The sequence below is a fragment of the Pipra filicauda genome, unplaced genomic scaffold, assembly GCF_003945595.2.
Source record: "Pipra filicauda isolate LSUMZ 115617 unplaced genomic scaffold, ASM394559v2 scaffold125_size2111803_pilon, whole genome shotgun sequence".
Classification (NCBI taxonomy): Eukaryota; Metazoa; Chordata; class Aves; order Passeriformes; family Pipridae; genus Pipra; species Pipra filicauda.
Window position 1 is genome coordinate 1,000,803 of NW_024103718.1, and position 16,950 is coordinate 1,017,752.

At 35.8% G+C, this 16,950-nt stretch overlaps 1 protein-coding gene across 4 annotated transcripts in view; it reads right to left on the reverse strand.

Moving 5' to 3' along the window:
* FGF14 (fibroblast growth factor 14) overlaps positions 1-16,950 on the reverse strand; it is a 401,593-nt gene that overhangs the window by 77,505 nt on the left and 307,138 nt on the right. For all 4 annotated transcript variants that reach the window (XM_027730757.2, XM_027730754.2, XM_027730758.2 and 1 more), the window contains one exon: positions 9,458-9,561. In XM_027730757.2, the coding sequence (XP_027586558.1) occupies positions 9,458-9,561 (104 nt within the window). The remainder of the gene's footprint in view (positions 1-9,457; positions 9,562-16,950) is intronic.

Genomic DNA, 16,950 nt, shown 5'->3' on the forward strand with positions numbered 1-16,950 from the left:
GAGCTTGGTCAAGTAACAAGACAGATGAACCTCGTACATTCCTCCTGGAGATCTGTTTCCACTTAAAACTGCCTCTGTCTGAATGGTGTCCCAAATGAGGGAGAGATGAGAAGACAGGAAACAGTCACGCTATACAAAGAAAAATGTCGAAAGTAGGTTGTAAGAATCATAGAACAACCTGATTTGAAAGGGACACGCAAGGATCATTGAAGTCCAGCTCCTGGCCCTGCATGGGACCAAAAGTCTATGATACTTGTCTAAATGAACATATATGATCACAGACCATCCATGGGAATACACCAAGGATCACTGTCAGCGAAAGTTGCCAACCAGAGAAAATGGAGGATTGAAACAAACCAAGAGGGAGATGACTACTTGACGTTAGCTAACTACATATAAGTTGCTGGATGCTTTCTTTCCTAGTCAGTTTTGTATAGACACATAAAAATCAGTGTTAACACACTTGTAAGCGAACTCTAATCAGCAAATAGTCAGCTACAAATTTAGATAAAGGGAAAAAAAACATGGCCTCGAGTTATCCTTTCAGAGGTTTAGTCCTACAGGAACGAGAAGGTTTTAGAGTTGATCCCAGTCCTTTATGTGGACATATTCACCTGCAGACTGTCACAGCTCTGAAAAGACACACGCCAGATCTAGTCCCTGGACACAGAAATTTCAACAGGGGAAAGCAGGTGGAGGCTGCCTCTGTTCCCTGCAACATGCACACGTAAGAGAGGGGGCCATGAACACCCTAGGGCAGGTCCCAGATCAACAAGCTCTGCCAACATGTGAGAGGCCAAGGTAAGGGGTCATTAGTCAGAACATGCAGAATCAGCATTTCTATGGGCCACCCAGATGGTCAAGTTTCCATACAGGATCCAGCCCAAGGCTAAAACTGCCTTAGAAACAGAAATATCTCAATTTTTTCAACAGGGACACTTGGCATATGGGAATATTACAGGGGATATATATTTATGCTGACCATCATTCACTAAGCTTAGCTAAACACTTGCCTATTCAAGTAAAAAAAAAAATGAATATGTTACAACAAGAAAATAAATGTGTATAATAGTAATCTAAAACAAGACCACCCCCCAAAAAAAAATCCAAAATAATGGGAAACCTGTTTCAAAATTAAAATGGATATTGGGTATAAATCAGTCATTTAAATATGTAACACTAATACAGAAGACAGCTATGGCTTTTTTCAACATTTGATATTTACAGAAACATTTTTATACAAAGCCTTATGAAGGTTTGCATATTATAATAACATTTTAAATATACTATCCTTCTTTTAAAGCCTAATCCTAAGGACCACACATGATACAGAATTGTGTCTGTCATGATTTGAGAACTCCAAAAATCCAATTCCCTAGATTGATAAAGATTCCCTAGACTGATAAAGATATGATGATAATTTAATACTCACATACTTGAGCCTCTACCTCTCATAATAGGATATGTAAGGTGCCTTACCAAGTTCCCTGAAGTTATAGGCTGCTTGCATAATTTTCTTTAATGACCTAGGTAAATGCAACATTTTCCTCTTTTATCTTGATATTATCAGATATAAATTGAATATTCCAATATAGACACAAGATTTAGAGAAATTTAAAAAAATCACAGAATATGCATTTGACTATTTAACATCTGCAAGGTAATGTGGAACTTTTCTTGTATAACGAAAGCACAATTCTTCCTGACTGAAGCCATTCTTCAGCCAACCAGAAATATTTTTTTAAAAATAGACTTTATATGTAAAAGCTCACTGTTCATTTCTATTCATCTATCTTGGTATGTAGCCATATATTTTTTGGAAATAGTCCTGAATAACAGAAGATGCATTAACTATGCCATTACAGCAATGATAAACAGCACCCCATGTCTAACTGCTGTTCTGCTCCACAAAAACTTAATTTTTTTTCTTATCAAACATCATCATGATGAAATGAGAAGTCTTCTTTATGCTAGAAGGACCATATTTATTATAAAATGGATTTAAACTTACCATAAAATCCATCAACAATTGTCTTCAATATTTTGAATATTCATTAACCAATAATGGAAAGAAGTAATATAAGTTTGTTATGGAAACATTTTTTTTATAATTGTCTAAAAATTGAGAGATTTTAAATCTTTGGTAGTCACTTTTCTTACTTAGATGCAATGAATTACTAAGATTTAACAGTAATGAGTGGAAAATTAGAAATTTCCAACATGATCCTTTTTGCTTTTGCAGTGACAATCAGAAGGGAAGGAAGAGAACAGAAGGCAAGTGGGGTATACAATAGACAGTGAGATGCATTCAACATTTAGGATTACAGACAACCCCAAATGTCTAACAACCACAATGCAGAGAATAAACATCCAGAAAAGTGTAGTTGTATTTGTGCAACAAAACAAACATTGGCCAAAAACACAGGGAGGAATTGCCAGAGGCAGAAATTTGACATACTTGATTAAGCTGCTGGTCCATCAAGCCTGTGCTCAGCCTTTGGCTGTGACCATTGCACAACAGTTCAGAGGTAAACCTCCTTCAGTGCTACAGTAAATGTTGCCATATATTGAGGAAAACATCCCTCTTGATCCCTGTGGCAATAATCTTATTTCCTGAAGCATGAGATTAGATTACCTCACTTCAGCATACCTACCTACAGTTACTATTCCTTGTCATAAAATTATTGAAAAATATCCAGTTGCAGCTGCTGACTCTGATCATCCGTGCTCTGGCAAGAAGTTTGGAAGAGCATCTTTTAATCTTGAGGCATTTATGTACATTTCTGTAGTCTCAGAGAGAGAGAACACATACAGCAAGAGATTTTTTGCAAGTGGATATGAGACGTATACATGAGAAAGGAAAATAAATATTTTAAGCAAATATGAAACAGTTTCTTATAGACAAAAATTTCTAATAGATCCTGACAAGGATACTGTGGAGATTAAGGAACCAAACAGGACATACATACTTGGTTTAAGTGGCAAGAAACACCACTGCAAGTTTTGAGTCAAATTCTGTTATTACCCCCAGTACAGCGTTTAAATGCCAGGAGGATGGAACAGGTGCCACAGAGTAAGAAGCCACACTAAAATACTGTATCTTTATAGTACTAATTATCTTTTTGTATATTCAAATTAGCATATTTCTTTAAGAGATATTATTTATTAGCTGCAGTTCAAATAGTAGCCGTTTCTTCATGTGAAAAACTCAGAAAGGTAGTAACAAATACAAGCATGAGACCTGAACAATGGTGATACCATCCTAAACATTTCTACAATGATGATATCATCATAGGGTTTTCTACAGTACCGTTCTGCTCAACTGCTTTCTTATAACTCTTCTTATCACAGTCTCCTCATGGCAGCCTCATTCCATTCATCTCTTCCCTTCTCAGTTCTCTTCTCCCTTATCAAAATCTTATGTGCCTGTGCATGCCTCCCTTTTACATTTTCTTGTGTGTGAAAGCATTGGCTTCACCACATTCAATCAAAAATGTACTGAAAACATAACCCAGTGAAAAAAGTCATGGACCTAAAATGTATTTTATATCCCTTTTCTACCATACTCTGTAGCAGGAACATCTGGAACTATTTTGTACAATACAGCAGGGCTACGTTATCAGCTCTTCCTTAAGTTTCACCATAGAATAAATAAATACATTAGTAATTTTCTGTATTTATTTTTGGCAGGCAACTTGAGAGACAAATTATCTACTTCCAAACACAGATATAAATAAGCATAAACCATGCAGATGTTTTCCTCCTCCCTGTCAGTGTATTTCAACTGCTGGAACACACTGAACTTGTTTACCTTTTGAGCAATGCAGCCCAACTTCTACAGGAAAAAAGTCCCCAAACACGCTATATGCTCCCCTCTCAAACAAACTTTTTTCATATGAAACAAATATAGGTTGCCTTCTAACCAATACCAGATTGAATAAAAGATAACAGGAAATGCAAAAATGGTAAGGAATATGGCAAGGAAACGTATTAGTGGTAAGCCCTTAAGATTACGGAGTTTGCATAAGGTCTATGCACTTACACTCTTAAAAATATCACAAAACCAGTTTTCAAAAGTCTTTATCAGAAGGTGTGATTTTAAAATAATTAAATCCACCCATTTTTGTCTCTCCAAAGAGAACCAGAATACTTCCAAGACACAGCTAATGGCAACTGACATAAGGTCCTACCCTTGTCCTAGTAAAGTCTATGCTGGGAGATAAATGCGTGGGAGCAGGTTGAGACCCTAAAGCATAAGTCTGACATGAGAAAGAAAATTATGTTTTCTATTGATCACAATACTATGAAAGGAGACACTCCAGTCTGATGTATTTGCATTTACAAAACCACAGATACCTCAAGAGCAACAAGACTTATCCTTTTCTAATATTCAGTGTATATCTAACCACTAGAAATAAAAGTCTACATCTTTCAAATCATACAACAAGCTCTCTAAACAGATATATTCCTGACTATTTCTACAGTATCTTGCAAGATGGGGAATGATCTTTGCCAAAACCTAGGTCAACTACTGTTATAACAGAAAATAATGTCTTGATGTCAATGTTAACACCTTTCTGATTATTCTTGTAAAAAACCTGCAGATTTTAAAACATCACATTTCGTCTTTGGCTTTGTGTAGTTTTAACTTCCTTCTGCTCTGTTTATTATAAGGTGTTAATTAGAAATACAGACTACTTCAGTTCTCATTCTCAGCCTTTGTTGTCTGTGCTACTATCTTCTTCCTTGAGGCTGAATTTGGTTCTCCTCAGTGAGGTCAATTATGTGGGTTTAAAGAAATGGCAGAAATTTCAGCATTGGGAAGCTGCTGAAATGTCAGGAGAAATCCTCAAAGGCTTTTCTTTCAGGTGAGAGTTGCCAGAGTCATATAACAAATGCACTTCCCAGTAACAGATATTGATATTATCTCTCTTTCATGAAGGCTGTGATACAGACTGACATCTTACTGCAGAAGAAATGCTACCCTGACCAACACCCTTCCAACACCCTCAACACTGCATACCGTGGCAGATCAAAAATACAGACCATCATCCTACAGGAAGATTTTTCTGTTGTGAGTGGTGTGACATTCCTAATTCTGAAACACTTTATAAAAAGTTGGTAAACTTCCCAGAAATGCAGCCATGTCCTTCCATCCTCCCAGTGACGTTCCCACTGCCCCATACACAGAAGAGGATCTCTGGAGCCATGGTGCACAATGCTGGAAGAGATGACTAGGCAGGTCAGATCAGGCCCTTCAGGCTCAGTCATCTTTTAAAGCTTCAGTCTTACAAGGAAATCAGACAGTGGCTTCCTAGGTCTTTAATATCTACTGATGACAATATCACAGGTGTAGTCTTCTCCCTCTGATTTTGTCCACATCTCTGGTTTCAGAAAATTAGCAGAAGAAATAGTAAAAAAGGAAACATGAAGACGAAAGTAAAAACAGGTGAAGGTGTTCTAGAGTTAGGATGTTTCCTTTTCTACATTTTAGATTTTCTCTTTTCTTTTACTCTGATAGCCACCAAATGTTGGTAATACTCTGCTCCTACGATGAAAAAAGAAACCAGTAGCCCTTCCAAACCCTCCCATATATATAAAATAATTCTTGAGAAAAATTCACTGATATAAACCCAGAAGACTCTCATATCCTCATCACAGAAAAATAGGAATCATAAAATGGACTCACATAAGTTTTACCTTTGAATTCGTCCTGCTAAGATAGCAGAAAATCCTAAAAGCAAAACAAGAAGCTTCAGCCCCCTGAACATTGAACTAGTTAACCGCTTGCAAAGGGAGTTGAGCAAAATTAGCATCAAACCCAACAAGAGATTCTGCCATGTACTGCACTGCCATCTTCCTGCTGCAGGCAATACCTGTTCCCCATGGAGAATCCCTGGAACTGTGCTTCATTTTTCAGTGTATGGAGCCAGTTTCACTCCTTTTGATTATGACAAGATAAAACCTGGAAAAGAAACCTCATCTTGCTCACCCTTTCCAAAGGTAAGACAGGAGTAAGGCACCATTTTTGACTCTAACATATGAAGTCCATAACTATTATGTCAAAAATCTTGCTAGCAACTGAGATGGTTCTTTGTGGAAAAATCCAGATTCTCCAACTAGCTTTCACAGTTAAGTCAGTCATAAATACTGAATTGTTCACAGTTCATTAAACCAAATAAAATAAATTTCAACTCACTTTTATAATTGTCACTGCTCACTAACACATGTAGAATTTGAAAGCTGTCACTAGATAAATATATCTTAATTATGAGTAGATATATATCAATATGAATATATATGTGTACATATATACACACAGAAATAAAGTTGAATGCAGTAACCCAAAACTTCAAAATAGGTGAGATAGTCTTTAGGTGGGATAACCCTTAAAAGTGCAAGATAAAAAACAACATGAAAAGGCTCTTGTTCTCATATTTCATCTGACAGAAAAAATGAATTTTGGTATTACAATAATTAAACACATAAAAAAAATTAGGTTATGATTTTGTAAAAATAATTTCTCTCAGGAATTCTGCAAATCCCTATCAAACTCCAAAGATTTTGCTTCTCCTTTATTTGACAAGACTTTGATGGTGTATGATAGAGACCCTGGCTTGATCAATCCCAAAAGGACAGAATACAAATCTCAACTGCTGCAGCAGGCAAAATAGGTATGAAAAGCTCCTGAGAGTGACCTTCCTACACAATTTGCTGTCCCCCTGTTTCTGTTCAAAGAAATATTGCCATAAGACTCTTCTATGATTATTCTGCATATTTTGATAGTTCTAATTCTGAGAAATAGTTGAAAAAATCTTAAATATGTCAGAATAAAGTAAGGGAGGAAAGGGGGAAAAGACTCCCAAACTGACACAACTAACTACTGAGAAAAAAAAATAAAAAAAGGCAAGAGACAATGTAACTCTGCTTTTGGTGATCTGTATGTAAAGCTGGTCTGTAACTGTACCTTCGTTTTCTTCTTACTGAACACTTCATATCAGAGAAAGCAGGTTCACACATAATACCTTTCCTGTCAGTGCTGTTGCTTAATTAGTCAACAGGATGTGAACCTTATGATAAAAATAATTGAGTTGGGGCCTTCAGTCTCTGAAGAAAGGCATCAACGTAGTATATTCTCACAAGATATGGATTTTGTACACTGTGAATGGAAAAAGGGACACTGAGGTATTCTGCGGAAAAGGACTATACAGTACTTCGGTCTCAGACTATAAATGCTGCTTAGTCTACAGTGCAGGCTTCCATTTTTTAAATCCCTATAATAAATCAGTAATAAATATAAATATGTATACATTTTAACTATCATTCCCATTATGCAGCACTTTTTTTCAGTTATGATGGTCGTCATACAAAACTTCAAAAACTTTTTTCTTCCATCATCCTCTAAATAACCAAGGGAAAAATACATGACATATAATATAGAACTTCAGCATTTAAGTGCAACAGATACACAAACATGAAAATGAGTCAAAAATCCACAAACAGAACAGTAATAGAAAGTGATTTGTTAAAAATACTTTTCTACAAATGACAGTATTTAATTCTGCATGCATTATTTCTTCATCTTGATCCTCAGGAGGAGACAGACTTCTCTCATGTTTTGTTGTCTTATTTTCAAATTCATTAGTCTTTATGCTGAAAGCTGGCAATTGCTGAGACAAAAGTGTATTACCAATGTTTTCAATGCATTAATATGAAACAATCAAACCTGTATTACAGCACTGATGTTTTGAAACTACTGCCTTTAAATTTGTATTAGATCAAATTATTACTTTTCTGCTTGACAAAAGGTTAAGTTGAAAATCATTTTGTAGACATATCAAAACTAAAGTCTTCCACTGTGTTTTCTAATGTATCAAATCTCTTTGCCATTTAATGGACCACTCATCTTTCATTCTCTGCACAAGAGTGAGCAGTACATTATAAAAACACTCATTTCCTTGCCTCACTTTACTTCATTTAACTTGAACTATTTCCAGAATGCATAAATACAGTGGCTGTGAGAATTTGTATATGTAGGGTTACTCCGTCTGCAGAATTATCCATCAGGAAACTGTACACCTTCTGAAATTTGTATTTCTTTCTGAAGGACTGAGTGCTCACTTCAGAAACAGTGCTGGGCAAGAATATACTCTTCACTGTGCCAACACATTCAAAAAGTACTCTTCATGCCATGATACAGAAATTAACTCCCCACATGAAGTGATGGAACTGGAAAGTCAGTAATTCATTTTTTTCTAATAACTCTAGGTTTTTTTCTTCTAGTTTTCTTCCTTCTGACAGCAAACATTGCATGTTTTCCTGCAATAGAATTTTTATTTTGAAGAGAAGCGAAAAAATGTTGTAGACCATACTGCTGGAGTTTCCAGCAGACATTGTATAAGGAGGAATTTTCTGTCTGTCTTGACATTGACATTCAAGATTAGTTCCATTTTTTTCTTCCTAATTAGCTTTTCCAAGAAAATTGTATATTTGAAACAAACAGAATACTTTCCCTCAGGGCATCAGAAACTTAATCTTTCCAATTTCCTTTCAACGGTCATTGACAACAAAGCATTATATTGTAACTCAGTGGGGAATTAAGAACTATGTGAAGTAAAAAATGGAAAAAGCACTATGTAAATAAATTCCACATAGATGTCAGTAAAAATATAGTAATGAAAAATCCTTTAGGCCACCTTGTTAATACCTGACAGAACTGCCTGTTCACATTAAAGTCTGTTTGTCTTTCAAAGGAGGTTAAGACACTAAATTTATATAAAACTGAGGAATTTTATATTCACAACAACACACTGAGTGATTAGCATTAAATCATTTGAAATATCATAAACACGAGATCTTTCCAATCACTTTATCCAGCAGTCTTCTTTGTTACTCAAAAGATTTTTTTTTTCAACTTTAATCATTCCACAAAGATATAGTCCCTCACAGAACTTTTATTTTCTTTATATCTGACATAAAAATGCTAAGACAGAATTACAAGATTATGGTGATAAACTGTAAGGCTGTTAACAACCTTTTAGATGGAAGTTGCACTTGTAAATCTTATCAATAAAAGTAACTGTTGGAGCAGCTTTTGGATTCTGATCAACAAGTCACTAAAAAAATAATTGCAGGTCTTTATTTAAAGATTTTTGAGAAATTAATTGAAGATTATAAGCTTTGTGACATATGGCACACTACCAGTATAGCCTACGAGGAAAAGACATTTACAGCATGCCTTTTCTGGACTGTTAACATGCAGACTTTCATATGTAGTACACAGTAATTTCTACTTAATCCCATGTATAGATAATGCTGTGTACATATATGGTGTGTGTACCATACGTATATATATATATATAAGACGTTACAGAACTTCTTAAAAGTGAATGTCTCATTCTTGTGTAGATTTCAGCTTCAGTTGTGCCTCTTAAACAGAGTTCAGCAAGGTACTTACTGATGTGTAGAGGAAACCTTCTCCATTTAGGGCTATATACAACCCAGTCTTTACACCCTGGATAGCAACAACTCGAAGTCCCACTGGTATAAGGTTGAATAAAGCTATGAAGAAAAAACATAACCAGATATTAATATGCTATGACTAAAACAATATCCTAATAAATATCACTAGTAAAAAGAAAGAAACTATATAATAAACTGTATGATTTTTTTTCTGATTTTGAAATTAGACTAATTCAGAAAAACCACCTTCTTATAAAGTTCATCCTCAGAATTAAAGTCTATCTATCTACCAATAAGTTCTGCAATAGTTTAGTATCTGGCACAAGTGTTAACTAGTAAATACAAAGCACAGCAAACTGGGCTGTAATCATTTATGCAGCACTGCAAACATGAACATCTGAGACAATCTGAATAGAGTCAAAGAGCCCACCAGTTCCCTCACCAACGTAGACTGATCATAAGAGTAATACTTATGATATGCCCTGCAGAAAACATCTCCAATTCTGGCAAGTAACACAGAAGGTAATGGCTGAGGCTTAAAAGTTCATAAAGGCACCGAAATATGTACTTGACCCTAAATGTGCATAAATGTTATTGAGCTAAATACAGAACATGCTCAAAAACTTGGAGCTCTGTGCGTGCGTGTGTGGAGTAATTAGAAAATAATTAGAAAACTACCTAATAGCAAATACCATAGGAATGGTATATACCTCTGTAGTAACAAAACCAGCCACAACTTTGATCACTGTCTGAAAAAGACCAGTGTGAGGAGTGGGAGTTTACCAGCCTCACCACAGAAAAACACAGAAAACCAGGAAAAGCTATATAAATAGGAGACATGAAAGATTCTTCTTCTAAAAATTATGCCAGCACACACCTATACTACATTTACTGACTCATACTAGAAAATCAGATGCAAAGCACACATCAGTCTTGGAAGAAAAGCTCTAGATGAGACAGAGTTCATGCTAAATATTTTTCCATTGTGAATGAGTCAAGGACTGACAAGTCCTTGGATGAAAACCAAAAGCACAACCTTTGTATTCAACATATGCATTGAGGACTATGGTTCTACTAAGTCAGGTCTCAGGAACACAGTAACACCTACAGTGAGTTCCTCAAAATTTAGGAAAGTCATTCAGAGGTGTGACCAGAAAATGTACTGTATGAGGCTATCTGTAATCAGAATGCCAGAGCTAAAGCCAAAATCAAGAGAATAAGTGCCATGTACTTGCAGTGGATAAGTACATTTCTCAAGGTGTGAAAACTCCTGTGTGGTCAAAGGACACAAATCCACAGTTTGTTTATGATGAAGATGATCAAATCTTTACAACTGAGAAAAAGCATAGGTTGACTACTAGAACTTAAAGACAGAAGTGGATGAAAAAAAAAAAAGATACTTTTCCTTCAACATTGTTATGGAGAAAAAGAGTGTGTAACATTAGATCTTTTTATGAACACACAAAGCCAGTATAAAGCAAGGAATTGTAGCAGAGTACTTCCTAAAGGTTTAGAAAGAAAAATATATTCGAAAGAGCTCTAGAAGAACAGATAACAATTTTTGGGGGGGCTTACAAAGAAGAATAGAAAAGATGACAAGAATTAGCATAAAGAAATAGCATTTTAATTTCTGTAATTTCCAAAAGTCTCCATTATGCTAGGATCTTAGTGGGCTGTTGACTAGAAAAATACTGGATACAGACAAGGTTCCCTCTCTATATTAGGATAAACAGCGAAATATGACACTCATTGATAAGATATCCTAAGAGTATATAGGCTAAACACTGCATGGCTTGAGGGCTTTCAAATGTTCAATATAATCTGAAAGTTAAAAATTAAAGTCATTACCCTGAAAGGAAACAATTCAAAGCCAGCAAAATCATTGTTGTGGATGGTGGATGGGGAGTCTGTTAGAGAAAAACTAAGTTTCATATAGCAATTGAGTTTGGGGTTTTCTCCGAGAAGAAAAGAAATTGCGGGGGAGGAGGAAACCTGCATAGAAACACCACGCTAGAGGGGGGGAGCAGCAACAATTGAAGGGGCACCAGAAAGAAAAATCAAACAATACTTGTATAAAGACAAGAAATGAACACAAAAGACAAGTCAGCCATGAAAACTGCTATGGAAAAATAACTTCAAATCATAAAGGTTCCGTCAAAAAAATTCTAGAACATAGATATTATTTGCTGTATTGCCATTAAAAATAAAGCAGCAGAGCTAGAAAAAAACCCCAGCCCTCACTGAAGAAGAATTAGAGGTTTGTAACAGGGCAGTGTTTTATGCAACCTATAAAATTACTAGAGCATCTTATAGTTGCTGGTGAATTTAGAAAGCATTGAAGAGGGCGTGTAATGTATCTTTTACTGCCACTAGATTTTAATTGGAGACTGTCAGAGCTCCTGTAATTAGCCTAAGACCATAAAGTTTTAGACTATGATCTGAAATGCTGCAATTCTGCACATACAGAAAATTCAGTAAATTTCACAAAATCTTTCAGACTTGGTTGAAACTAGGCAGGCCAGTCTACATTCAGTTTTCAATTGACAAATGTTCAGCAATATGTTTCATACCGGGGTCAGCAGAACATGTATCAGGAAGGTACAGTATGTGGTTTTTAGGTGCTTTGAAGGTGGCCAAAGGAAAGTCAATTTCCTCCAGAACATGACTGTGCAGTACTCTTTAATGAACAAGACTTTTCTGCCTAATTACACATTTCAAACCTTCCTAGGATTCACCTATGCTATCCCCCACTCTAATAAGAACCTGCTTTGAGAGAAGCAGAAAGCCTTCCAGAGTCTGCTGGCATTTTGGTTCTGCACAGCCAAAGCTATGCTCTTACCTGAGGGGGCTGTGAAAAAGAACCATTTCCCCAGCTTTCTTCTGTCTTTAAGACATTGATCCAAAACCAAAACTAACTGGAGAGTGAGGCTCCTGAACATCTTTATGTACCTAAACCCAGTTCAATGAGTCCATAGATGAGTTGAGAGAGGGGGCACCCTCTTTCAGCCTAGGAAATATAACTCTGCCTGATGCTCAGTGCTCCTATGTTGCACACTTAAGCAGAAAGCCTGGCGAATCCAAATGTAAATAAGACGTGGGACCATTAAGGAAAACAAAGGAACCGATCGGCAAAAACGGTTCCAATAAAACCTTTTCTTCTTGTCAGCACTGAGTCTGTGCACTCCCTGAGCTTTGATTTGTATTCCATCTAAACCGTGATCATAAAGCACACAGTTTCTCCTCCTTCTCCTAAGCCTACAAGCCTAAACGTATTCCCATCACAGACAAGATCAGAAAATGGGAGTGGAGGGCAGTTAGCAGAAACAACTGGCATGAAAATGGTTATTTGTTTAGGTGTCATGGAGCAGACTTGCAGGAACTCCAAATCTGACTTGGATTCTAATCCTCACAAAGCTTTAGTCAAAGTTTAAGTCCACTTTTAAATTTTTTATAAGCAATCACTCCTTTCTTGAGCAAAACACAAAACCACCACATAACTTTTTCCTTCTTTTATGCAATATCATCATAGTATCTAAATTTGAAATCTGAAATGCCTAAAATCAGATATTTCCATTTACTTATGAAAATCTATGTAGGTACAACTGACTTGTAGCTACAAGAAAATTGCTATTGCAGATCACTGTTTTTCTCAAGAAGTTTGTTAAAAAAACCGATTGCTTAAGGCTTATAAATTTACTGTCTCTTCTGAATGTGCTGTGCTCTTGTGTCAGTTAACAAAACTTTCCACAGCACCAAATCTCCAGTCAGATCAAGGCAACTATTTCTTTAATTTATTTTCATCTGCAGACCCACAGGCAAAAATGGCGACTCCATCATAACATCTCTTAGATTGGCAATGAGTGCAAAAAGGTTGGTATTTAGAGGTCTGTGCATCCATTTCTTATGGAGCAAACCCATTCTACCTACCTGACTTTGCACAAGACATAATTAAAACATAACTGAACATGGCCTTCACTGACTCTGTTAGACTAAGATTATCCCAATGGGAGAAACAGGCTTACCTAACTCCCAGAGGTAGTGTAGGTAGACGAGTAAATGCCTGAATAATTCTTGGAAGACAAACTTCAGTAAAAAGTAATGTGAAAATCAGGCTGCAGGTATTTCAGTGCAGCAATTCAAATTTAACGTTCATTAATCCAAATTTAACAGCACTGCAGGTGTTGTTTTTTAATCTTCATGTGCTTTATTTCTGTCTAATTATCTCCTTTACCTTAAAAGGGTGCTGTAAAGATTATTTTATTTCTATCTTCAAACCGAAATGTGATAGGGGTAGGTAGTTTAGAAAGACATTAAAAAGTTAATACTTCCATATTCAATTTGGAAGATATAAATAAAATATTAGGAGCATGCACTAAAAGATGAAAATAAAGGAATGTTAAATGATTGCAGGATTTTCTTGAACAGCAACTCTACCAGATACCAAGCATCACAAAAGAGGTAAAGCATGCTGCAGAATAATAAAGGAAGAGATGTTCACAACAAAGCCAGATCAAAGTTGCTTGGTTAACGTTATCTTTGTCATTTATAAGCTTATGAAATAAGGCTAATTACCAATGAGTAATGCTCTTTTAATTACAGCATGTTATAAACATGTTCTAAACGTGACTGTAATTCATAAGGGGCGCAAATAGCAACATTTGAGTGTTACAATCAGGTCTATCTCCTATAAAGGAAAGTATCACCATTTATGTTGAATTTTTTCAGTGGTTGTTGTCTGAGATACACTCTCTACGTGACTCAAAAGAAGCCATAGATCTAAAAGATTTAGGGGTTTGATCTCAGAAATTAAAGAATCAGAATCGTCTGTTTCTCAAATTTATTAGTCTTCCTACAGAACCTACCCTTCATTCATAAGACAAAACTTTGAAGATAGACCAAAACCTAAAAATGAGCTGGTTTAGGTGGGGAGGACAGGAGGAGAATGTTATGCTTGTTACCACAAGCACATATGGAAATTTCTTCTATTTCTTTATGATTTCTGTGTAGTAGCTTGTAGCTTTCCTAATTATTAATGATAAGGCCCATGGACAACACTGAAGCAAGTTGCATTTGCATCTCTAAAATCCAGGAAAATTAGAGCTAGAGAGGGACAGCTACACTGAGTAGGACCTCAGTATTCAAGCCTACAGCTTTAATCACAGTCACTCCTGCCTTTACTACAAACATGCTCCAAAAGCAAACCATAAACTGTAAGGCATTAGAGAAACAAAAAAGAGAAAACCAACTAAAATAATAAAATAATAAAAGCAATGTATTAAAGCCTCTTTTGATTGAGAGTGGGTTAAAAAACCCCACAGACTGAACACACAAGATTGCTTAAGCAACAGCCTTGATCTGGTGATGTGATCTAAGGAAACTCAGCATCATTAACCAATGGGTGCATTAATTCACACTCTTTCACAAAACATGATTAGCTTGGAAAAGTTATACATAGAAATTACAACACTGAACTGAAACCTATCAGTCTGTTTGGGTTGAGTTCTAATATCATAGCCGTCAACATGAACAGACAAAAGTACCTTCAGGGATGTAATTACAAGTAGTCACATCTTTCTTCCTTTTTCGTGGAAGGATTTGTGTGTAGCAATGTACTAAAAATCTTGCCATCTCTCTCTCTGCAGACTCTAGCCTTTACTCAGACTTAAGGCAAGCTGGGACAATGGCTTGCACTAGAGCAGCTGATTAAATCCACTGGTACTACTCATTTTGACTTCAAATAGAAGCAAAATGTCATTAAAGTGACTACTGAGAAGCTTTAAAGACATCTTAATCTTGGTTTACGCTACCTCTCTGTAACACTGCGACTCCAATAGTGTGTAACTTATTGTTTACTGACATACATATAAAATGAGTACCAAATGATATAGGCACTTGAGGGAATTTTAACTTCAAGCACCGCTCTAACTGCTTGACACAGAATACATTGCAGAAGCACAAAAAGTAGCAGCATGACTAAGCTTCAAACAGTTTCCTTGCTGAAGACAAAAAAGAAAATACATCTTTTTCTGACTCTCATGCCTTGCTTTTCTGACACCCATTGACTCAGATGGCCAGTGCACTCTCTTCAGGGACAGTGAATAGTCCAGAAGACAGGTGGAAGGCTGGCAGAGGTGCAAACCCTTTGGCGGTCTGTATTTTCTTTTTTTATGAACACAATCAAATGGAAGTCATCTTCACTATCAAGATAAGCATATTATCTGTCCTACTGACAGCTAATATATGTCCATCCCTTCACCCACTGGGCACATTAAAGAGGCAGTCTGTAAACACAATGGTCAGAAGCAGGATTTTCTCCTTGGGCCACTGCCAGAAGTTATTTACCTGTAAGCCTCAGACAGAAATTATCATGCTAAGGAGCTCAGAAAATAAAATATCAAAACACTAGGAATTCCATCCATGAGAAAATTATTGTTTTAAAGTAAAAAAGAGAAGGAAAACCATCATATGCTGCAATAAACAAAAGCAATAGGAAAAAAAGTTTAACGGGAAATGGAAGGAAATAGAGTGGAAAGGGAAAAAAATAAGGAGAAAGACTGACAGCACAAAAGAAACAGATGCATATTCATATCTTTTTATATTAATGAATAGACCAACTAGATCAGTCTTTTCAGCTCTTAATATAGTGTTGATACATCTATACCAGTAAAATTTCAGGTGGAATTATAGGCCCTCCTGGCAAACACATTAATTTTGCATTCTCTTCTAAACTGTCTTTACTAAAAAATATTGTAAAATTGGACTAGTGAATAAAAAAAAAGAATCACACCAATTAAAGACAGAAAAAAATACTCTTATGAAAAAAAATTAGCTTAAAAATAATTTTGAAGTAAAACACAATGTTATCTAACAATATTTATCCAAAATACACAATATTGCTATCTGGTATTTGGTTGAGTTTGGAGAAGTTCTATATTTCCTAATACTTATTAATTATAATATTATAATGATACATATATAATAATTATAATATTATAAGTCATTCTACATTTTGGAAAAAGAAGAATAAAAGAGATGGATAGACAGATGGAAAATCAGAAAGGCAGGGAAGAACGGAGAGAAAGGTAAATTAAATAGTAAGAAAAAAAAAAAAGATTTGTGAAGCTGACACCAGCAAAAAGAGAAAAGTAGTATGGTCCAGTTTTGCAAAGAATCCAAATTCATAGAATTCTAAGATTTACAAAAAACCCTCAGAAAAAAAACAATAAAACTTTGCAAAATTATTGTAGTCATACACACCTTCTCGCTGAAGCTGAAAATAAGAGAGATGGGCAGAGAGAGACACACACTCGCACTCTAAGATATATTTCTCAGACCTCATCTAGGCAAAGCTTCTATAAAAGGCAATAATAGTCTTGTCTGTATAAGGTCTTAGTATTTAGTCCAGTACAGAAGTGGGCATGAGAGATGGACACACTGAAGGAAGAAAATAAACAAGGAATGGGGTGGGGAGAGAGGGTGTGGGGAGGG